General features: G+C 43.2%; 1 protein-coding gene across 4 annotated transcripts in view; it reads right to left on the bottom strand.

Annotated features, from left to right (window-relative positions):
• Nucleotides 1-882: 882 nt before the first annotated feature.
• LOC129853499 (angiopoietin-related protein 2-like) overlaps nucleotides 883-24,982 on the bottom strand; it is a 36,075-nt gene continuing 11,975 nt past the window's right edge. The window contains exons 3-7 of one of the 4 annotated variants that reach the window (XR_008759133.1): nucleotides 8,085-8,278; nucleotides 6,144-6,414; nucleotides 5,249-5,973; nucleotides 2,167-2,311; nucleotides 883-1,554 (exon numbers count right to left, since the gene is read on the bottom strand). Coding sequence is in view for 2 of the 4 variants with exons in the window: in XM_055919610.1 (XP_055775585.1) it covers nucleotides 5,774-5,973; nucleotides 6,144-6,414; nucleotides 8,085-8,278 (665 nt within the window). In the remaining 2 variants the exon portion in view is untranslated. Of the gene's footprint in view, nucleotides 1,555-1,748; nucleotides 5,974-6,143; nucleotides 6,415-8,084; nucleotides 8,279-24,982 lie in introns of those variants that run through there. The other 3 variants (XR_008759134.1, XM_055919610.1, XM_055919609.1) reach the window with 3 other exon arrangements.

Raw genomic sequence — 24,982 nt, 5'->3', positions numbered from 1 at the left:
CCGCTGAATTGCAAAGCGCCAAATAAAAAAAAAAAATACTAAACATATTTATTTTCATGAAATCACAAGTGAAATATACCAAAACACAGCTTAGTTTGTTGTTAATGTCACTCATTTGGTTGGTGGGGGCTGGGCCAGTTGCTCCTCTCACAGCCTGTGCGTAGCTCTGCCTGCTGGGCTGTGGCTCCTCCAAGTGTGGGTCTGCGGTGGGGGGCAGGGGGGTGGGAGGCCTCGTCTGGGTGGCTCTGAAGCTGGGCTGGGGTGGTCTGTGTTGCGCTGGCTGTGGTGGGAATTGAGGTTGGTGGTGCTGTGGTCGTGGCTGGGGGTTCCAGGGTGCTGGTTCGGGGTGTTGTCTCGGTGATCTCGGCATGGTGGAGATTGCTCCGCTGTTCCTGGGTGGAGAGGTCGGGCTGCGGTTTAAAGCGATATCTTTTAGAGTCTTGGCAAGGATGGGGACTGTCTCCCTGTACAGGTGAACATGGTCATAGAGACAGTCCAGATCGAGGGTGGGATGGTGGGCCAGTTGTACATTGGGTCGCAGGGCACAGTCCCGGGATAGGCTGGCGTTTATTCTTTGGATTGTGGCAGGGTGGAAGTCCCTCCTCTGTAGAAGGGTTGACACTACGATTCTTGAGTTGGGGAAGATTGCGGAGGCCTTCTCAATCACTCCCCGTAGTGAGGTCGCCACCCTCTCCTGCTGAGCACGCAGGTTGTTGCTTCCGGTATGTATGATTATGTGGCTTGGCGACCCGAGATGGGCCTTATCAAGCAGCTCCATGGCACTCTGCGTTGTTGGGCACCACACCTTTCTCATTTTTTATCTATGGAAAAGTTTCTTCTCCTGAACATACTTCCCATTTGGGGGGGTGGGGGGTGGGGGGGGGTTGGTGGGTGTTGGAGCTGGGGTGTGGCTGGTCTGTGTCGGTGCCACTGTCAGTGGGAGGCTGTTCTGTGGGTTGGGGAGGAGGGGTGCAGCAGGCAGGGCTGGGGAAGTCTGGCTGGTTGAGCTGGGCTCCTCTGCTGTGTGAGGGCTGGTCATATGGTGGTGATCTAGCTGCTCCTCTGTTCTCTTTCTCTCCTGCAGCTCCTCTCTTAGTGTGGTCAGCTCCTTATTGCTGCTCTGCCTGTCTTTTTGGAGCTCTCTCGCCTCCTTTGTTAGATCAGCCAGCTCTCTCTTGAGTCCGTCTCTCTCTTGCTGAACCTCTTTCAGCTGTGTTGCAAGGCTGCTGTCCTGCTCTATCCTCACCTTGGTTAGGAGCTCCTCTAAGGTGTAGTTGTCTGGTTGCTGTTTGCTCACGCTCTCCCTGAGCAGGACCACCTCCCCCTCCAGTTTGGTGAACTCATCCCTCATGGCAGCCATGGTGGTGAGGAGGGCCTGAGCCTGCCCTGCACTGAGGGGGTCGCTCTCCTCCAGGGTCGTGTCCTCCAATATGGTGGGAAGAGAGGTGCTGGATGTGCCTTTTTGGGTGGGGAGAGTAGGGGTGAGGGTGGTGCTGGTGGAGTTTGTCTTGTGGGAGGGCATGTCACTGGTGGTGTCCTTCTCTCTCTCTCATTCTAAAAACAAAAAAATATGAAATATATCAGGAGCTCATGTTGAGCATTACTCTCTCTTGCTCTCTCTCTCTCTCTCTCTCTCTATGTGTGTTTATGGCCTATAATACTAGATCCAAGACACGTGAACATATACAAGGTAATACAATAGAATATACATTTACAGTTGTGTCTGTATGTACAGAAAAACTCTCAAAGAAGCTGCACATTGTTTATTGCAACTGTATAGTGATACATGTTAGCTTTGTTACGTTATATTACAAATATATTTTATGTACAGACAAAATGTGTTGGCTCAATTTACACCAACAATTAATTTATACAGTACATACATTGCTTGGTTGCTTTGTTGCAAGCAAATTAATACCTGGCCTTACATTTGAGGTTTCATGTCATAAAGTAATATTAAAATGTGACTGCTGCAGGTAACCATTAACCAACAATTAATTTATACAGTACATACATTGCTTGGTTGCTTTGTTGCAAGCAAATGAATACCTGGCCTTACATTTGAGGTTTCATGTCATAAAGTAATATTAAAATATGACTGCTGCAGGTAACCATTAACTCCTTAATGGTCTGAAAGTCTGTTTCAAACAGCCTAATGTTACCTACCAGTCCCAGTCTTGTAGAGGTTGATTGTTATCATGGTGCTGTCAGGGTCGTCTGTCTCTTTGATTTTCAGCTTCCACCCATTACAGATTCCCTCTTTCTTTATGGATGGGTAGTGAGAGCACACTGCTGAGCGCCATGCATTTGGCTGGTCAGTGAGGAAGATGACATTACTCACATCACCGTTTTTGTAGAGGTCTGCAAAAAGGGTTTCTCGCCTCCCCTTTAGTAGTTTCTGTATAAAGCTTTCCTCATTGTGTCATGTTTGGCCTCTTTAGGGTAGAGAATGGATTCTGCGCTGAGGGCGAGCGGCGACATGGTGCCTGTGGGCTCCGCTACTACTGATGCGCTGTTCTGCTGCCCCGTTGCCATGGCAACCGATTTGTTCGTCTGCTGTTAGCACTAATTTAGTTTAAAAACCAGCTAAACGAGTGACAAATCCTCATACAAAAGAACAGAAGATACGTTTAAAGTTAGTCCGTGCTCCTTTTTGGTTTACTCACTCAGTTTGGTCGTTTGATGTAGTTGTATTAACTGCCCTTGCTAGGTTTGTTCTAGCTCGTTTCTTCTGGCTAGCTTGTTAGTCTGCTGGCTAGGTCTTTGTTGTGTAGCTAGCTAGCTATACTCAAAACTTCTTAAGTTGAGGCGCAAAGTTACTTTTTTTTCTATTCTGAATGAATAGAGTTGTTGTTCATCACTTCTTGTCTGGAATTCTTTTTCGATTAGAGTTTTTATCTCATTCTAAAAACAAAAAAATATGAAATATATCAGGAGCTCATGTTGAGCATTACTCTCTCTCGCTCTCTCTCTATGTGTGTTTATGGCCTATAATACTAGATCCAAGACACGTGAACAGATACAAGGTAATACAATAGAATATACATTTACAGTTGTGTCTGTACTACAGAAAAACTCTCAAAGAAGCTGCACATTGTTTATTGCAACTGTATAGTGATACATGTTAGCTTTGTTACGTTATATTACAAATATATTTTATGTACAGACAAAATGTGTTGGCTCAATTTACACCAACAATTAATTTATACAGTACATACATTGCTTGGTTGCTTTGTTGCAAGCAAATTAATACCTGGCCTTACATTTGAGGTTTCATGTCATAAAGTAATATTAAATATGACTGCTGCAGGTAACCATTATATTTTATAGAATATCACTCTACCATCTAGACTTACAGTGCATTCGGAAAGATTTCATACCCCTTGACTTTTTCCACATTTTGTTACGTTACAGCCTTATTCTAAATGGTTTAAATGTTTTGTGTTCCTCATCAATCTACACACAATAACCCATAATGACAAAGCAAAAACTATTATTTTTTTTTTTTTTGCAAATGTATAAAAAAAACAAAGACAGAAATACCTTATTTACGTAAGTATTCAAACCCTTTGCTATGAGACTCGAAATTGAGCTGAGGTGCATCCTGTTCCCATTGATCAAACAAAGAGATGTTTCTACAACTTGATTGGAGTCCACCTGTGGTAAATTCAATTTATTGGACATGATTTGGAAAGGCACACGTCTGTCTATATAAGGTCCCACAGTTGACAATGCATGTCAGAGCAAAAAACCAAGCAATGAGGTCGAAGGAATTGTCCGTAGAGCTCTGAGACAGGATTGTGTCGAGGCACAGATCTGGGGAAGGGTACCAAAAAATGTCTGCAGCATTGAAGGTCCCCAGAGAACACAGTGGCCTCCATCGGTCTTAAATGGAAGAAGTTTGGAACCATCAAGACTCTTCCTAGAGCTGGCCGCCCAGCTAAACTGAGCAATCAGGGGACAAGGGCCTTGGTCAGGGAGTGACCAAGAAACTGATGGTCACTCTGACAGAGTTCCAGAGTTCCTCTGTGAAGATGGGAGAACCTTCCAGAAGGACAACCATCTCTGCAGCACTCCACCAATCAGGCCTTTATGGTAGAGTGCCCAGACGGAAGCCACTCCTCAGTAAAAGGCACGAGCGCCGCTTGGAGGCACCTAAAGAACTCCGCTCATAAGAAACAAGATTCTCTGGTCTGATGAAACTAAGATTGAACTCTTTGGCCTGAATGCCAAGCGTCATATCTGGAGGAAACCTGGCACCATCCCTACAGTGAAGCATGGTAGTGGCATGCTGTGGGGATGTTTTTCAGCGGAAGGGACTGGGAGACTAGTCAGGATCAAGGGAAAGATGAACAGAGAAAAGTACAGAGAGATCTTTGATGAAAACCTGCTCCAGAGTGCTCAGGACCTCAGACTGGGGTGAAGGTTCACCTTCCAACAGGACAATGACCCTAAGCACACAGCCAAGACAACGCAGGAGTGGCTTTGGGACAAGTCTCTGTATGTCCTTGAGTGGCCCAGCCAGAGCCTGGACTTGAACCTGATCGAACATCTCTGGAGAGACCTGAAAATAGCTGTGCAGCGACACTCCCCATCCAATCGTGGCAGAGCTTGAGAGGATCTGCAGAGAAGAATGGGAGAAACTCCCCCAAATACAGGTGTTCCAAGTTTGTAGCATCATAGCAAAGAAGACTCAAGGCTGTAATCGCTGCCAAAGGTGCTCCAACAAAGTAGAGTAAAGGGTCTGAATACTTATGTAAATGTGATATTTCATTTTTTTATTTTTTATGTATAAATTTGCTAAACTTTCTAAAAACCTGTTTTTGTTTTGTCATTATGGGGTATTGTGTGTAGATTGATGAGGGGGGGAAAACGATTTAATTAATTTTAGAATAAGTCTGTAACGTAACAAAATGTGAAAAAAGTCAAGGGGTTTGAATATTTTCCGAATGCACTGTATGATTAAGTGAGTTGTCATTATTCCCTGTACCTTGCACTCCGCCACACTAGCAGTATGTTTAGTGGAATGATCTAAATCATTGTTTACTTTGAGTTTGTAAGCCAGATATCAGGTCATAACTGTTGACAGTACCAGTACTAGAGCAAACTATTGTATCTATTCCCCCTTTTACATAGGTGGTAGACATTTGATTGTGTATGTTGACAAAGATAATGGCTAACATATTAAGAGTACCTGTCTATACCATGGTTTAAGAAATGTGATTATTGTTTCCTATAAATTACTCACCTGAAGAGCTTGATTTAAACACCATAATGCTAGTCACTGGATATATTGTCCTGTGTCATCTTCATTCTCATAAAATTATGTTCTGCACTATAACACATACGGACTACAATATAGGATTGCTATCCCAAGCTACTTAGTGTGAGCACTGTGAACTGACATACGCTCTCCTCTTTTCCTCCCATATGAATCACACCGTACCATCAGTTCTAAGGCAGCAGTGCACTTTGCTCAAAGTTAAGTAAACAGACACATTTGAACTAAATTTAAAGGGAGCGAAGCAAGCATACAGCCACACCGTTACATGTGTTTGTCTGTGGAGCAACAGGATGCACCCTGCTTCTCCTTTATTGCTCTTCCAAGAGTCCTGCCTGAGGCTTAGATATTGCACTTTCTATGTCATCATCTTCTTGATCTAGCTGGGTGAGATGCCTTTATTTCAGAGTTCAAGAGTTGTTGTTTGAATTTAAGTTTTTGTGGAGAGGAAGTCGTTTTGAAAAGGGGCTAATTTGTCTTGTTAATGGATATTTAATGAAAGGTGTTTGGGTTCGGTCGTATCATCATAGATACTTTCTTCAGGGAGTAGGCACCTCCTCTGAATTCAGCCCAGTAGACTCCATCTTGGTAGCGACTGCGGTAGTGTCCTCCTCTGTACCATACTCCGTTGAGGTTAGAATGAGCACATGCATTGTACCACCAGCCTCCCTTCTGGTAGTGGGCGCAGTTACCTGGGTTGAAGCAAATATCAGTTAGACAACATTGTAGAATCTCAACAAAAATGTATTGTGGGCTTACAGTATGGACTAGGCTAATTGTTAGTTAACTGAGTCAGAACTCAGAACACTAGAAAAGTTATCTCGTGTTTCTGTTTCAACGTGACTGAGTGAGTGTGTGCTACCTGTATATGCATCATGGTCTCTGTCCAGCGTAGTGAACTGTTTGCCATTGTGCCAGGTGAGGGAGTCTCCGGCGTTGCCATGGTAGCGGCCCACCCTGAGCTTGTAGAAGTCTGCCTCAGGCTCCAGCCTGAAGCTGGCATACTCTGCAAACACCTTCCTGCCAGACCAGTCTTCCAGAGTCACCAGCAGCTTGTAGTTCCTCTGGTTGGTCAGCCAGTAGATGTTCTCCAGGCCCAGCCAATACTCTCCATCGATGTTCCCAAAGCCTTGCTATGAGGGGCAAAGGGAGAATACATACAACACAGTCAGCATGATGGGCTTTACACAAGTCCCTTCAGCTGAAAGCAGTTGGTCTTGAGGTCTGGGGGATAATTCAGAGCCTCTTCTCTAGTCGGTGCCCCGGAAGTACTGAGATAAACAGTCCCTCTAGATGCTCTGACAGTAAAGGTCAATATGAATCTGTCTTAGAGTGTTGTTTATTGTCAGGGAAGGTACCAGCAAATAGCCCATGAGCCTACTACACCATAGCCAGTATTCAGTGGTCAGAACTTCACTGTCTTGCAATTATTTAAAAAATGATTTAATGGCCTGTAGAGGAGAATGGGGGATCTACAAGATGTGTGCTGGTCTGGACTGTTCTGCCTCAGTTCCGTGCCAGGACAGGTGACTGGATGTGATATGTTTTACATTACATTGCACATGCTTTGAATCATGGGAAGATCTGGCAATTGTACACATTTAATTCCCATGTGTTTTAATGTGTATTGTAAATGTCTTGGAAAGTTCTCTGGCAAGGATTTAAACAAGATTCTTGCAAATTGTCTGTCTGCCCTATGATGTTTGCACTCAAATTGTTTTGCCTTGTTGCAGTACTGTCACGTTCCTGACCTTATTTTCCTTTGTTTAACTTTGTTTAGTTGGTCAGGACGTGAGCTGGGTGGGTAGTCTATGTTATGTGTTTCTATGTGGGGTTAAATGTGTTGCCTGATATGGTTCTCAATTAGAGGCAGGTGTTTGATGTTTCTTCTGATTGAGAACCATATTAAGGTAGGCTGTTCTCACTGTTTGTTTGTGGGTGATTGTTCCTGTGTCTGTGTCTACCACACGGGACTCTTTCGTGTTTTCATTCGTTTGTGTAGTCTGTACCTGTTCGTGCGTTCTTCGTGTATATGTAAGTTCTCAAGTGCAGGTCTGTCTACGTCGTTTTGTTGTTTTGTATTTTCCAAGTGTTTTTTCGTGTTCGTCTTGTCGTTAATAAATATTCATTATGTCTTCATTCAACGCTGCGTTTTGGTCCGACCCTTACTCCTTCTCCTCATCCGAGGACTAGGAATTAGACAGCCGTAACAAGTACTTTAGATCCTTACACTAGCCAGACCCTTTTCACCTCATTCCCCACTAGCAATATTCATCCCTTAGTATTTCATGCTGTCCTCCTGACTGCCTGTGTAATGTTGTGTAGCTACCTGAATTCAGACATATATTTTTCCTCAAACCATTGCTATGATGTAAATATAAATCATTTTCATGGACCATGAATAATTTTTCAGTGGGCAATATTTATATTGTGGCATTTATTTCCAGTATGGCAGCTTTTCATCCACACGTTTCTCATTAAGCCTGTATGGGTCCTGTGTGGACTAATTTCACAAAGACCCAACTCATGTTGACGGATGGTATGAGTCATCGGCCAGGGGTGTGACTGACAGGTGCAAAACCCTGTAGGTACAGGCAGTGCAAGGGACCATTCTCCTCAAACCTCAACAATTACTTAGTTTATTTATTAGTTTATATCGTTTTAACGTCAGACACACCAGACATAAGTCACCTGTTTCACTTCGAACTACAGCCAATGTTCAGCATACAGACACAGTACTACATAGAACCTGCCTCCCCCTTTTACTAAATGAGTTTGCCTTAGTGTGGGGCTGTTTACATACCTTGTAAGTCTCCCAGTTCCTGAAGAAGTTCACTGAGCCGTCCAGTCTCCTCTGGATGACGGTCCAGCCACCAGGGTCGTGTCTCTGGTCACACCACACCTGCATTAGTTTGTTGGCGTTCTCTGGCTTCACCAGGTACATGCCACTGGCCGTGTGGCCATCCTCAAGGGCCTGTAGGCAGTCCTTCCATGGCCCTGCATGGGACAGGAAATGAGACAGACACAGTGGTTAGACAGAAAGCCTGGTGGAGCCAGTGGAGGTTGTCAAAGGATATTTTTTTCTATAATATGAGTCATTTTTATATTCATAATTAACCCTTGTGTGGCGTTCATGTTTTTGTTATTCACCCAATGTTTGAGGGTCTGGACCCACAACATTATTGGGTTTTTAAAACAATACAGCCATAACAATTTTAGTAAAAATACTTAACACTTAATATTTATATGTTGACTGATATCAATTACAAGGAATATAGACAGCATACATGATTAATATTTGCCATTTACCTCTGATAGATCACATTGATTTATAAAAGGGCTATTCGTTTTTTTTAAATAAAATGTGATTTATGTAAACAAAAATCTATTATAATCAAGACATGGGTGTAAAAAAAATCATGTTTATCTTGAACAAATATAAATGAAACAAGGTTTTCATCACTATTGATGTTTATTGATTTGAACAAATTCGTAGGACAAATGTTACATACAGTATTTTATGGAAATGATAAATGAGCCCCATTGAACACAAATGAAGGCCGGTCTACACACCACATGAGGGACAGAGTTTTACTGTGTGTGTGTTGCTAATGTATTTATTGCATTTGATGCATGTGTACTGTGTCTTCCTGTCCTTCCTGGGTCCACACACATCGCAGTGCTTCTTCTTGTTGCTACCGGTTGCAATCTAGAATGATGAAAACACTTAGTTCAGGAATTTTACTAACATCTCACACACTCGCATATATAGTTACAGCAGGCCAAGGTAGGAGAGTCAGACACACACATGCAACAACATCACTCACACTTACTTCCGGGATTGGAGTTGTTGGTTCTGTGGGCCGGACGGATGGGGCACCAGCATCCTCCTCAGGATGGCTGCAGAAGCTGGGGTCCTTGGGATATGTTGCCTCCTCTGGATTTGAGGTCTTACCAATGCCTTGCCCAGCTCCTAGAGAAAGTGCCATCTCCTCTGGAGCTTCCATCTGTTCCAATCTGGGTTCAAGGCCATCCAGATGACAAACGGGTTGTACACCGAGATGTCCAAGATGTTGAAGAATATCGTAGGGTTCTTCTTTTCAGCTGTAGCCAGTCACCAGCTTATCTAAATTGTCCACCCCTCATTTTGTGGCATTGTAATAAATTATTATTTCTGTTTTTTGATGTTCCTGGCCACAGCGTACTCATGAGTACCACATTTTTGCCTTTCTTTGGCACGTGTAGGCCGTGCACACAAATGTAGAGGAATTGATAGGCCTGTTCTGTGTATTCAACAGCTGAGTTGGGAGCACTGGCTTGTTTTTTCGTACTGTTCCTACCATCGTCAGCTTCATCTTGGGGATCTCCTGTCCCAGCTTGTGCGAAGTAAAAACGTTATTTCATATGACGTTGTGGCCACGGAGTCCCTGTGTCACGTCCAGGACAACCCACATCCCTTGGTTATTCTCAGGGGCTCTTGCAAGTTCCACGCATATGATGAAGCAGCATCACAGGCAGCCCAGATCTTGATTCCATATTTTGTATGTTTAGACGGTATGTACTGCCTAAAGGGGCAGTGTCCCCTAAATGGTATAAGCTGCTCATCAACAGTAACGTTGGGCCCAGGGTTGTGAAACAGGGGGAGGCGGTCCACCCACTTGTCCCACACTGACCTGATTGCAGCTAGCTTGTCTCTCTGCCGCCGAGCTGGTCTGGTGTCTCGGTTATCGAAGCGAATAATCCTGGAAATAATGTGGAGGTTTTCCAGAGACATTGTTGCACGGAAAAGTTCTCTGCCAGTTTCTGCATCCCACAGGGATTCCCAATGGATCTGAAAACACCAGCAAGGATAAGAACCCGAAAGTATGCATGTAAATGAGTTTGGTCCATTTCATTCCATCGCTCTCCAAAAACACGCTTTCTCTCCAAATTAGTGCAGTCCAGAATGATTTTCTGGATTGTGACTGGGATGAACAGTTCAAAAGAAGACTTTATGTCCTGTCCATGAGTAACCGCCACCGGCCCTGGTTGCATCCTTATCACATTGACAGCTATGCAGGGTGGCTCATTCCTTGGGCATTTTTTTTTATATACATATTTCTCCTCCTGCAGGCTGCTGATGAGCTGGTTGCTGACAGGCTGGTCCTGGGGTTGGCTGCTGACGGGCTGGTCCTGGGGCTGGCTGAGGGTCAATCTCATCCTCTTCTTCCAACTCACTGTCAGACTCCGAATTGACAAAGACATGATCCTCATATTCGGAAAATTCTTCATCTTCCAAAGTGAAAGATGCTCCTTCCACACTAGCTTCTCTCTCTACAAACATTATTTCTAAGGTCCTCTGATCAGAGATTATTTTTGACATACTGATTGATTGTGGTAAGGAGCAGACATGCAAAGCTATTTATTTGTTGAGTCCCTCCCCCAATTTGCACCTGGCTGGGGTAGAGTGAGGGAAAATACTGCATGTTTTACAATGTATCGAAATAATGGATTGTAATAACATTGTGTAGGTTCCCGCAAGACATTGTGTAGTTTCACACACTACAAAGGGTAAAGAGTGTGAGGAGAGGAGAGTGCGGGAGACAGGCAGGGAGACAGACAGGTTCTTGGTGCTTTGTTGAAACAGCAGGCCCAGGGAGGAGGAAGACAGGGTGAAGGCACACAGCAAACCTTTTTGTTTCATTTTTACTTGTTTTCACCTACACACACACTTTTCTACACTTTTTTATCAACCTCGGGTCCAGTGGACCCAAACACCACATACTGTATGTAATATGCACCTGCAGGGGGGTGCACAGTGTGCACTCAATGAACATGTGTTATTTTACATGTTCTTCACAGAAAATGAGCCAAGGCCAATGAGTCTTAGGTTGAAAAAATAATTAATTTGATCATTTTTCTTTAGTAAACATTAAAAATGGGTCCCACAGACCTGAATACCACACAAGGGTTAATACAATGTTCTATTGTGTGACCATCACAGTATTGGGGATAGATGCTATGCAGCCTAATTGAAAAGACCACAGCATCATGTTACTGCTGCTACTCCCATTTTACAGTAGGAAAAGCTTTCAGTTTAAGGCCAGGATTGACTTTGGTTGCTGCTCTCACAAGTGAAATGACTGCAGGCGGTGCAGCCAAGAGCAACATTGGCATATGGCTATAGGGAGACCTGATTGCTGAATGATGCAACAGTAGCAGATACTGTAGATCAGCAGGTACTGTAAAGGTCCCTTGTTGATGAATGATATCATGGGCATTGGGCTGTAGAAAACACTATTTTGTTGAAGTAGAGTTGGAAAGTCTCTTAAGTTGAGGATGGGGGCGCTGTTGTGACTATTTATGCTAATCGTGTAATTTTTGAAACGGCTTCCCACAAAATCCTTGATTTTACAATATGCATATTATTATTATTATTGGATAGAAAACAGTCTATAGTTTCTATAGGAGTTGAAATTTCGTCTCTAAGTGGAACAGAGCCCATTCTACAGCAATTTCCCTGACATGGAGTCAGATTTCAGAAATTTTGGCCCCTGATCTGGAGTCAGTTAAAAGGGCACTGTTATTGCTATGAGTATACGGACACTGCTTATGTCTTCCCCTGGATGCCTTTACGTGATGACGATTTGAATGGGGTCGATTGCGCGTTCACAGGCACTACAAATTAAAAAACCCTGAGGCTAGTCACTCTTTTGGAGCTGCGTCATGCGCCTAGAGGACACCGACCCGCACCTGTTCCAAGCATTAGTGGAGGGAGTAATATTACTCGGGTCATGTTTCTACTCGTTATGGGAGTTAAAAACATCATAAGGTAGTTAATTTAAAGCGTTTTATAGCAATTTATATCCGTTTAGTGCGATTTTGGGACATTTATTTCTGAAACGCTCTGAATTGCTGGGCACGCTTCCAGTTCATCCCGAACGCAGTTGGCATTTCCACATGGCAAGAGGACAGCTTTCCACCAAAAGACGATTGGACCCAAGAAAGGATCCTTTGCCCAAGATACTGATGGAAGAACAGCTCAAAGTAGGACATTTTTATTATGATAAATCGTGTTTCTGTCGAAAAATGTTAGTGGCTTAGGACGCCATGTTTTTTGACGTAGCTTCGCTTGGCGCAAACTGTATTGAAAAGTAAGGATAATTTAAAAAATGTAATTCCGCGATTGTATTAAGAATTAAATTGTCTATCAATCCCTGTCCACCCTATATTTTTTAGTCACGTTTATGAGTATTTATGTATAAGAGTAGATCACTGTCTAAGTGGCGCACGGACATTTTCTCACCAGCTTGGCTACATTTCACATTGTCTAACCATGATTTTGGTGGCTAAATATAAACATTTTCGATCAAACTCTATATGGATTGTGTAATATGATGTTACAGGAGTGTCATCTGAAGAATTCTGAGAAGGTTAGTGAAAAAATTAATATATTTTGGCGATGTTGACTTTTATCGCTCACTTTGGCTAGAATCAATGCTGGGCTGCTATGTGCTATGTGCTATGCTAATATAACGATTTATTGTGTTTTCGCTGTAAGACACTTAGAAAATCTGAAATATTGTCTGTATTCACAGGATCTGTGTCTTTCGATTAGTGTATGCTGTGTATTTTTACGAAATGTTTGATGATTAGTAAGTAGGTAAACACGTTGCTCAATGTAGTTTTTCTAGTCCATTTGTGACGGTGGGTGCAATTGTAACCTATGCCATCTACCTGAAATATGCACATTTTTCTAACAAAACCTATCCCATACCATAAATATGTTATCAGACTGTCATCTGATGAGTTTTTTTCTTGGTTAGGGCCTATAAATATCTTAGTTTAGCCGAATTGGTGATAGCTACTGGTGTTGGTGGACAAATAAAAGATGGTGGATTATGCTAATGTGTTTTTAGGTAATAGATGTACATCTTTACATATTGTGTCTTCCCTGTAAAACATTTTAAAAATCGGACATGTTGGCTGGATTCACAAGATCTGTGTCTTTCATTAGCTGTATTGGACTTTAATGTGTGAAAGTTAAATATTTAAAAAAACATTTTTTTTTTAATTTCGCGGCACTGGTTTTTCAGTGGGGGTGGGGGGGGAGTGCCGCTAGCGGCACTCTCATCCTAGACAGGTTAATATTTAATCACCGTCTTCCTGAACCCCTATTAAACCCTTGCATGTTTCTTATGTTGTTATTATCAATGGGTGTTTTGACCTACCCCATTGGAGGTCAAACCACATCCTCTACTATACTGACCCAGAGAGCAGTTGTGCTGTCATGCAGATCGGAGACATTCTATGTGATTGATAGTGTTTTCATATAGCGGGTTCTCTCAGCAGTGGGCTTTAGCTTGGCCATTCTCTGGTAATCTAATCTCAGATATCAGCCATTAAAACTCTACTGAGACAATGGCCTCCATCTGGAAAGGCCTGTGTATTTGTGGACACACAATGTGCCATACAGCTGTCTGTCCACGTTTCATCACAACATTGTTTTGAACATTTGTTTTAGGACTGATGCCCAACTGAGCGTTCTACTCAATGCAGTCTTTTTTATTAATTGAACCTTTTTTTAAGAATGTGAAATGTCAGAATAATAGAGAGAATGACTTCTTTCAGCTTTCATTTCTTTCATCACATTCCCAGTGGGTCAGAAGTTTACATACACTCAATCAGGATTTGGTAGCATTGCCTTTAAATTGTTTAACTTGGGTCAAACGTTTCAGGTAGCCTTCCACAAGCTTCCCACAATAAGTTGGGTGAATTTTGGCCCATTCCTCCTGACAGAGCTGGTGTAACTGAGTCAGGTTTGTTGGCCTCTTTGCTCGCACAAGCTTTTTCAGTTCTGCCCACAAATCTTCAACGGGATTGTGGTCAGGGCTTTGTGATGGCCACTCCAATACCTTAATATTGTTGTCCTTAAGCTATTTTGCCACAACTTTGGAAGTATGCTTGGGGTCATTGTCCATTTGGAAGACCCATTTGCGACCAAGCTTTAACTTCCTGACTGATGTCCTGTGATGTTGCTTCAATATATCCACATCATTTTCCTGCCTCATGATGCCATCTATTTTGTGAAGTGCACCAGTCTCTCCTGCAGCAAAGCACCCCTACAACATGATGCTGCCACCCCCATGCTTCACGGTTGGGATAGTGTTCTTCAGCTTGCAAGCCTCCCCCTTTTTCTTCCAAACATAACAGTGTTCATTATGGCCAAACAGTTCTATTTTTGTTTCATCAGATCAGAGAGCATTTCTCCAAAAAGTACGACCTTTGTCCCCATGTGCAGTTGCAAACCGTAGTCTGGCTTTTTTATGGTGGTTTTGGAGCAGTGGCTTCTTCCTTGCTGAGCGGCCTTTCAGGTTATGTCGATATAGGACTTGTTTTACTGTGGATATAGATACTTTTGTACCTGTTTCCTCCAGCATCTTCACACGGTCCTTTGCTGTTGTTCTGGGATTGATTTGCACTTTTCGAACCAAAGTACGTTCATCTCTAGGAGACAGAACGCTTCTCCTTCCTGAGCGGTATGACGGCTGCATGGTCCCATGGTGTTTATACTTGTGTACTATTGTTTGTACAGATGAACGTGGTACCTTCAGGCGTTTGGAAATTGCTCCCAAGGATGAACTAGACTTGTGGAGGTCTACAATTTTGTTTCTGAGGTCTTTGCTGATTTCTTTTGATATTCCCATAATGTCAAGCAAAGATGCACTGAGTTTGAAGGTAGGCCTTGAAATACATCCACAGGTACACTTCCAATTGACTCAAATTATGTCAATTAGCCTATCAGAAGCTTCTAAAGCCATGACATCATTTTCTGGAATTTTCCAAGCTGTTTAAAGGCACAGTCAACTTAGTGTATGTAAACTTCTGACCCACTGGAATTGTGATAGAGTGAGTTATTTATTTATTTATTTATTTATTTTATTTAACCTTTATTTAACCAGGTAGGCAAATTGAGAACACGTTCTCATTTACAATTGCGACCTGGCCAAGATAAAGCAAAGCAGTTCGACATACAACAACACATAGTTACACATGGAGTAAAACAAACATATAGTCAATGATACAGTGAAAAAAAATAAGTCTATATACAATGTGAGCAAGTGAGGTGAGATAAGGGAGGTGAAGGCAAACAAATATATGTATAAATAAATAAAAATATAAAAAGGCCATGGTGGCGAAGTAAATACAACACAGCAAGTAAAATAAAAACTAAAAACACTGGAATGGTTGGTTTGCAGTGGAAGAAAGCGCAAAGTAGAGACAGAAATAATGGGGTGCAAAGGAGCAAAATAAATAAATAAATACAGTAGGTAAAGAGGTAGTTTTTTGGGCTAAATTATAGATGGGCTATGTACAGGTGCAGTAATCTATGAGCTGCTCTGACAGCTGGTGCTTAAAGCTAGTGAGGGAGATAAGTGTTTCCAGTTTCAGAGATTTTTGTAGTTTGTTCCAGTCATTGGCAGCAGAGAACTGGAAGGAGAGGCGGCCAAAGGAACAATTGGTTTTGGGGGTGACCAGAGAGATAAACCTGCTGGAGCGCGTGCTACAGGTAGGTGTTGCTATGGTGACCAGCGAGCTGAGATAAGGGGGGACTTTACCTAGCAGGGTCTTGTAGATGACCTGGAACCAGTGGGTTTGGCGACGAGTGTGAAGCGAGGGCCAGCCAACGAGAGTGTACAGGTCGCAGTGGTGGGTAGTATATGGGGCTTTGGTGACAAAACGGATGGCACTGTGATAGACTGCATCCAATTTATTGAGTAGGGTTTTGGAGGCTATTTTGTAAATGACATCAAAGAAGTCGAGGATTGGTAGGATGGTCAGTTTTACAAGGGTATGTTTGGCAGCATGAGTGAAGGATGCTTTGTTGCGGAATAGGAAGCCAATTCTAGATTTAACTTTGGATTGGAGGTGTTTGATGTGAGTCTGGAAGGAGAGTTTACAGTCTAACCAGACACCTAGGTATTTGTAGTTGTCCACATATTCTAAGTCAGAGCCGTCCAGAGTAGTGATGTTGGACAGGCGGGCAGGTGCAGGCAGCGATCGGTTGAAGAGCATGCATTTAGTTTTACTTGTATTTAAGAGCAATTGGAGGCCACGGAAGGAGAGTTGTATGGCATTGAAGCTCGCCTGGAGGGTTGTTAACACAGTGTCAAAAGAAGGGCCAGAAGTATACAGAATAGTGTCGTCTGCGTAGAGGTGGATCAGAGAATCACCAGCAGCAAGAGCGACATCATTGATGTATACAGAGAAGAGAGTCGGTCCAAGAATTGAACCCTGTGGCACCCCCATGGAGACTGCCAGAGGCCCGGACAACAGACCCTCCGATTTGACACACTGAACTCGATCAGAGAAGTAGTTGGTGAACCAGGCGAGGCAATCATTAGAGAAACCAAGGCTGTCGAGTCTGCCGATGAGGATGTGGTGATTGACAGAGTCAAAAGCCTTGGCCAGGTCAATGAATACGGCTGCACAGTATTGTTTCCTATTGATGGCGGTTAAGATATCGTTTATGACCTTGAGCGTGGCTGAGGTGCACCCATGACCAGCTCTGAAACCAGATTGCATAGCGGAGAAGGTATGGTGGGATTCGAAATGGTCGGTAATCTATTTGTTGACTTGGCTTTCGAAGACCTTAGAAAGGCAGGGTAGGATAGATATAGGTCTGTAGCTGTTAGGGTCAAGAGTGTCCCCCCCTTTGAAGAGGGGGATAACTGCAGCTGCTTTCCAATCTTTGGGAATCTCAGACGACACGAAAGAGAGGTTGAAAAGGCTAGTAATAGGGGTGGCAACAATTTCAGCAGATAGTTTTAGAAAGAAAGGGTCCAGATTATCTAGCCCGGCTGATTTGTAAGGGTCCAGATTTTGCAGCTCTTTTAGAACATCAGCTGACTGTATTTGGGAGAAAGAGAAATGGGGAAGGCTTGGGCGAGTAGCAGAGGGGAGGGCAGTGCTGTTGTCCGGGGTAGGGGTAGCCAGGTGGAAAGCATGGCCAGCCGTAGAAAAATGCTTATTGAAATTCTCAATTATAGTGGATTTGTCGGAGGTGACAGTGTTTCCTATCTTCAGAGCAGTTGGAAGCTGGGAGGAGGTGTTCTTATTCTCCATGGACTTTACAGTGTCCCAGAACTTTTTTGAATTTGTGTTGCAGGAAGCAAATTTCTGCTTGAAAAAGCTAGCCTTGGCTTTTCTAACTGCCTGTGTATACTGGTTTCTAGCTTCCCTGAAAAGTTGCATATCACGGGGGCTGTTCGATGCTAATGCAGAACGCCATAGGATGTTTTTCTGTTGGTTAAGGGCAGTCAGGTCAGGAGAGAACCAAGGGCTAAATCTGTTCCTGGTTCTAAATTTCTTGAATGGGGCATGCTTATTCAAGATGGTGAGGAAGGCATTTTAAAAAAATGTCCAGGCATCCTCTACTGACGGGATGAGATCAATATCCTTCCAGGATACCTCGGCCAGGTCGATTAGAAAGGCCTGCTCGCTGAAGTGTTTCAGGGAGCGTTTGACAGTGATGAGTGGAGGTCGTTTGACCGCTGACCCATTACGGATGCAGGCAATGAGGCAGTGATCGCTGAGATCTTGGTTGAAAACAGCAGAGGTGTATTTGGAGGGCAAGTTTGTTAGGATGATATCTATGAGGGTACCCGTGTTTACGGAATTGGGGTGGTACCTGGTAGGTTCATTGATAATTTGTGTGAGATTGAGGGCATCAAGCTTAGATTGTAGGGTGGCTGGGGTGTTAAGCATGTTAAAATTTAGGTCGCCTAGCAGCACGAGCTCTGAAGATGGATGGGGGGCAATCAGTTCACATATAGTGTCCAGAGCACAGCTGGGGGCAGAGGGTGGTCTATAGCAGGCGGCAACGGTGAGAGACTTGTTTTTAGAGAGGTGGATTTTTAAAAGTAGAAGTTCAAATTGTTTGGGAACAGACCTGGATAGTAAAACAGAACTCTGCAGGCAATCTTTGCAATAGATTGCAACACCGCCCCCTTTGGCCGTTCTATCTTGTCTGAAAATCTTGTAGTTGGGGATGAAAATGTCAGAATTTTTGGTGGTCTTTCTAAGCCAGGATTCAGACACGGCTAAAACATCCGGGTTGGCAGAGTGTGCTAAAGCAGTGAACAAAACAAACTTAGGGAGGAGGCTTCTAATGTTAACATGCATGAAGCCAAGGCTATTACAGTTACAGAAGTCATCAAAAGAGAGCGCCTGGGGAATAGGAGTGGAGCTAGGTACTGCAGGGCCTGGATTCACCTCTACATCACCAGAGGAACAGAGGAGGAGTAGGATAAGGGTACGGCTAAAAGCTATGAGAATTGGTCGTCTAGAACTTCTAGAGTAGAGAGTAAAAGGAAGTTTCTGGGGGCGATAAAATAGCTTAAAGGAATAATGTACAGACAAAGGTATGGTAGGATGTGAGTACAGTGGAGGTAAACCTAGGTATTGAGTGATGATGAGAGAGATATTGTCTCTAGAAACATCATTGAAACCAGGTGATGTCATCGCATATGTGGGTGGTGGAACTGTGAGGTTGGATATGGTATAGTGAGCAGGGCTAGAGGCTGAAAGTGAAAACAGTGAAATAAGCCAATAAACACTAACCAGAACAGCAATGGACAAGGCATATTTACATTAAGGAGAGGCATGCTTAATCGAGTGATCAATAAGGGTCCAGTGAGTAGAGGTTGGTTGGGGTCACGGCGATCCAGACAGCTGGCCGGGTAGATGGCTATCGGTAGCAAGATAGCATAGTATGGAAGTCTATTTGTAGATACCTCGTGCGTTTCCGTCGGTAGGTTAGTGAGGTTCCGTGTGGTAGAGGGGATCAATCCAAATTGGCAAAATAGATATAGTGACCCAAGAAAAAAATAAAACTAAATAAATAATAATAATAATTGTCCGATATACTTATTCAGATAGCAGCCGATAAGACAGCTAACGGTTAGCGGGCCCCAGATGAGCGTTCAGGTAACGTCGGGACGGAGGTGCCAGTTGGATAACTCCCTCGGGCAGATAACGTCGGCAGTCAGTCGTGAAGGCCCGGTGGGGCTCCGTATCTGCAGCAAAAAAAAAAATTATAATAATAATAAAAAAATAAAAAAACGGGTCCGGATAGGTGACTGTAGCCCAGGAATGGCTGATGGAACTCCTCAGCTGGCTAGCTCCGGAATGATTTGAGTTTGCTCCGGGATCGACGTAAGCCAATAGTCACACGGTTTGCAGCTAGCTAGCTGCAAATGTCCAGAGCCTGCGGCTGAAATCCGGGGAAACTGAGAGAAAAAAAGTCCCGGAATGCTCCGGTCCGAGTCGCGTTGCACAAAAGTGCCGGTAGATTATCGAGCTAAAGGAATAGCTGATGACCACAAAACGTGGGCAGCTGAAACACCAACGCTAGCCAGCAGACCGGCTAATTTCTGGGCAGCTACAGATTAGCTTCTGGCTAGCTATCGGATAGCTTCTGGTTAGCTTTCTGGCTAGCTTCTGAATTAGCCCCTGGCTAGCTTCCACGGTGGATTTTCAGATTTGAGGTAAATAATACTTTTTTGTAATTGGTGAAGCGGGTTGCAGGAAAGCTTTTGCAGGAAAGCTTTTGTAGTTGAGTTCTTGGATAATAAAATATATAAAAGATATGCGAAGAAAGGTGTAAATATATATATATACAGGACACGACAATACGAAACAGAAATGACGTCTGAACTGCTAAGCCATCTTGGATGCAATAAGTTGTATAAGTTGTAGCGGTATTAATTAGAGAAAGGTAAAGAAGATTTTGTTCGGGCGCCAGGCAGGTATTAACCCTGCCGAAAGGAAAATAGTAGAACAGCGAGAGTACCACTACCAGACCCACACACATCAACAGAAGAGACTGCCTAGAGTGTAGCCTGTTGACCAGATAGCCAGCGGAGAGAAAAAAAGAATACACACCCTATAGATCCCACATCACATCAGTCCTTCCACAATTCTTGGTAACCCCACCAAACATACCTCATATAACAATAATGGCAGAGCAAATAAACAGCAACTTCATACAATAATGAATGAACCCAGTCATCACACAGAGGATTTGCAATAGTTTGTATTTTCTTCCTGGGAAGGAGTGCAGAGGGTATGAATGTGTGGTGTTCATATACACACTAGTCCAGCCCCAATGAAACTTCAATGTACTTAGGAAATAGAGTCGGTTGCAGTGTAAAGCACTGGAACATAGCGTGAAGAGAAAGAGAGAAAGAGAGGGCTTGGTCTGACTGTCCGATGGTATGTTGGGTTGTAGTTGAATGCGTCGCAACAAATGTTGCTACTAATCCATTTGATCCATAACCATCGCGGTCCCAAATGAGAACAACCACGTCATCGAGCGATCACACCGAGGATTGATCCAAAAAAACTGTACAACCACATACGGTGAAGACAAACAAAAAAACACTCTGCAGCATAGCACACACAAACCAAACTGTCGCGCCAACAAGAGCTCTCTCCAATAGAGCTTAATGAGCTCTTTTATCTCCTCCTTCCTACTGCTCATGCGCTCTTAAAGTGGCAGCGCACTTAAGTGCAGGATTTCGCCACAAAGTTAAATAATCTGTCTGTAAACAATTGTTGGAAAAATGACTTGTGTCATGTAGATGTCCTAACCGTCCTGCCAAAACTATAGTTTGTTAACAAGAAATTTGTGGAGTGGTTGAAAAACAAGTTCTAATGACTCCAACCTAAGTGTATGTAAACTTCTGACTTTAACTGTATTTCTGATTAACTTTGCTAGCTCATGGCAACCTTGCCATCTCTTTAAAGTAAACTTGACCACATCATAATGATGACAAAGTTGTTTTAATCTACTTCAGCAATGTCCAAGCAGCAATGTTTCCAAGCCATTATAGTGTACATTTGATGAAACAGTCATTAGCCCCCATTCAGAAAGACTTGGCATCAACCATCAGCCAAACATCAATATGCTGCAGGATCTGTAGAACGTTTCTAGAAATCGCAACGATCCAACCTAGTGACGGAGGTGCAACCCATGAACATGCTAGCCCCTTTTCCAACTTGGAGAAGTACAAATACAGGCAATGCTCTGTCTTATGGTTGCACCTCCGTCGAGTAGAAATCATCATAGCAATTCTAATAAATGCAAGAGTTGGGCAATAGATGAAAATACTGCAAATGTTTTATTTTTTTATAATCCATCAGATTTTGACTTTTTACTGACATAGACAAATAATGTATGGAGTTCAGTGATTTTGGTGGGAATTCAGGCATTGCATTTATTGTTGAATTTCACTTTTTCTTAGAATGCAATCATATATACATTTTCTTATCAGATATTTCGTGTTAAAATAGATAACTATTGGGCATATTTGCATTAATAAATTTACACAAAGGGATGGAACAGGGCTGAACATTCCTGCAACCACTAAACACTTTGGTCTACCCTACCTGCACTTACCTGTCCTGTCTACCCTACCTGCACTGACCTGTTCTGTCTACCCTACCTGCACTTACCTGTTCTGTCTACCCTACCTGCACTTACCTGTTCTGTCTACCCTACCTGCACTTACCTGTTCTGTCTACCCTACCTGCACTTACCTGTTCTGTCTACCCTACCTGCACTTACCTGTTCTGTCTACCCTACCTGCACTTACCTGTTCTGTCTACCCTACCTGCACTTACCTGTTCTGTCTACCCTACCTGCACTTACCTGTTCTGTCTACCCTACCTGCACTTACCTGTTCTGTCTACCCTACCTGCACTGACCTGTTCTGTCTACCCTACCTGCACTTACCTGTTCTGTCTACCCTACCTGCACTTACCTGTTCTTTCTACCCTACCTGCACTTACCTGTTCTGTCTACCCTACCTGCACTTACCTGTTCTGTCTACCCTACCTGCACTTACCTGTTCTGTCTACCCTACCTGCACTTACCTGTTCTGTCTACCCTACCTGCACTTACCTTGTCCACCGCTCATTTTGTGGCATTGTAATAAATTCTGATTTCTGTTTTTTGATGTTCCTGGCCACAGCGTACTCATGAGTACCACATTTTTGCCTTTCTTTGGCACGTAGGACACTACATGTTCCAGCATCAGACTGCGTGGGTTTTGCAGCACTACAATGACACTTTTTGCAAAACATTACCTCAACTCAGATTTTCCTGAACCTTTTCAAGTGTACACTATTAATCTGGTTGTTTATTTAAGTTCAGTATACTGAATTGGACTAATTTAAGATAATCCTGCTACATTAAAATCCTTATTTTACCTCAGTAACTCTGCCAGGGAGACCGCTGGAACTTATCCCAAATTCCAAAATGTTCAACCTTTCACTTCACGTTTCATTTATCTGACATAATTCCCAACTTGGCAGTTGGTTGTTTTACAGAAGTACTGTGATGAGGTATTTAATATGGCTATATTTTGAAGACAAATTTGAAAACTGACCATTTAAGCAATGTTGTGTCTTTCTGTAGGTTAAAGTATGTTTCCTTATCTCTGAAACATCCTCATAGATGTTCTAATGCATTTAGCAGCATATGTAATAGGATTCACTGCATAGAAGGAACAGAACTGTATGCTAAAATGGATGCTCTGACAGATACCAAAGTCTGAGCAGGATGTGTTTTCTATTGTTCTGCAGTATAACATTTAACGAGGAATGAAGTTTATGTTAAATGCTGCACGTGTTTGGTTTATTAGTCTCTCTTGGTGTTCTCTTTGAAACTGGTTCATATCTGTAATAACATTAATTGGCTTATTGCCTGTTAGCCATTACTCTCCACTCAGAAGAGCTCTAGTCATCATACTTGGAAACCGGCTTATATTGGGCCGCTGGTGTAACAGTATAGCTTCCGTCCCTCTCCTCGCCCCTACCTGGGCTCGAACCAGGGACCCTCTGCACACATCTACAACTGCCTCCCACGACGCATTGTTACCCATCGCTCCACAAAAGCCACGGCCCTTGCAGAGCAAGGGGAACAACTGCTTCAAGGTCTCAGAGCGAATGACGTCACCAATTGAAACACTATTAGCGTGCACCCCGCTAACTAGCTAGCCATTTCACATCAGTTACACTGGCTCCACTTCTCCAATTGGATGTGAAAGTATTTTCCTATTCAAGAGTTTACACTAGTGGTCACCAACCTTTTCTGCGTCAAAATCACTATCGCAGTCAAAAAGCAAGCCGAGATCTACCGCTCAGATTTAAAAAAAAACACATATTTTTTATTTACATTAACCTAATAAAAACTGTTCTGTAGGAATGAGGTTTGTGCAGTAGGCCTAATATATTATCCCAGCATATTGGCTATATACCTGGCCTGCCAATATTGTTCTTCTCAGACCAAATTATATTTGAAAACTCAAGCTTTCATAACATAATAGATAAGTTGATGTGCGAGGCACAGCTGAGTATAAATTGAAATAATTTGCTTTTTTATTTTACTGGACTGATGTTACCTGCATCTGATGGTCATGGTGCTTTCAAAACAACTGGGAACTTGGAAAAAAAACTAGGTCAAATCATGATGTCAGTGATCTTCAGGTCGGAAAGTTGGAGCTCTAGAAAGATACCCATGTGTTTGATATATTTGATACCATTCTGCTGATACCGCTCCAGCCATTACTACAAGCCCGTCCTCCCCAATGAAAGTGTCACCAACCTCCTGTGGTATCGATACACTTGGCTACACATTCATTGCAGCTGAAGCGCGAGTGGAAGTAGGGAGAAGCGCGCTTTATGTTTTGTAATAGTGTTGAATAAAAACAGTGTTGACAGTGCTGAATAAAAACATGAACTGGACCAGTTGGTGACCACTGGTTTACACTGATATGATTAGCCAACTGACCCTGTTTAAAACAAGATGGACATTTGTACAGAGACAAGAGGAAGAGAGGTATACACACAGAGACTGAAGGAGCTAGTCTGTGTCCAACCAGGGAATGGAAGCGAGCCCTGGTTTAAATTACTAGGAAAAGGCCGTGTCTGTGTGTGTGTGTGTGTGTGTGTGTGTGTGTGTGTGTGTGTGTGTGTGTGTGTGTGTGTGTGTGTGTGTGTGTGTGTGTGTGTCTGTCTGTGTGTGTTTTTGTGCGTCTGTCTGTCAGAGAGAGAGAGAGAGAGAGAGAGAGAGAGAGAGAGAGAGAGAGAGAGAGAGAGAGAGAGAGAGAGAGAGAGAGAGAGAGAGAGAGAGAGAGAGAGAGAGAGAGAGAGAGAGAGGAGAGAGAGAGAGAGAGAGAGAGAGAGAGAGAGAGAGAGAGAGAGAGAGAGAGAGAGAGAGAGAGAGAGAGAGAGAGAGAGAGAGAGAGAGAGAGAGAGAGAGACCAGACAGGGGGATGTCAGGCTTTCATAAAGGGTTCACACTGACAGCCTGGCTGTATCGGAATAAAAAGGAGGGAAATCAAGGAGCTAATTCCAAGTAGGACTGTAAACGACAAGCAGGACTGTCAGAGACAGAGGAACAAAGGTTCACATTGTAAATTACCAGGCTAAAACAGGTTAGGTTGTGCTTGGATTGCATGTGGGAAGTAATCCATCAGCTAGCCTCCTCCTCTCCAGTGGGCTTTGTGGAAGAGCTGTGTTGTTCAGACATAAACCAGAGGGCTGAGCCTGCCACTGTGGCAGAACATTTGACTGATACAAGCCTGGTGGGGATGGAATAAATGACATCACACAGATACGTATTCATTATCTTTCCTCTGTCTTTTCATACCCTCT

This window comes from Salvelinus fontinalis, chromosome 4 (genome assembly GCF_029448725.1).
Source record: "Salvelinus fontinalis isolate EN_2023a chromosome 4, ASM2944872v1, whole genome shotgun sequence".
In the NCBI taxonomy this organism is placed as follows: Eukaryota; Metazoa; Chordata; class Actinopteri; order Salmoniformes; family Salmonidae; genus Salvelinus; species Salvelinus fontinalis.
This window is presented reverse-complemented; position numbering and strand designations above follow the sequence as displayed.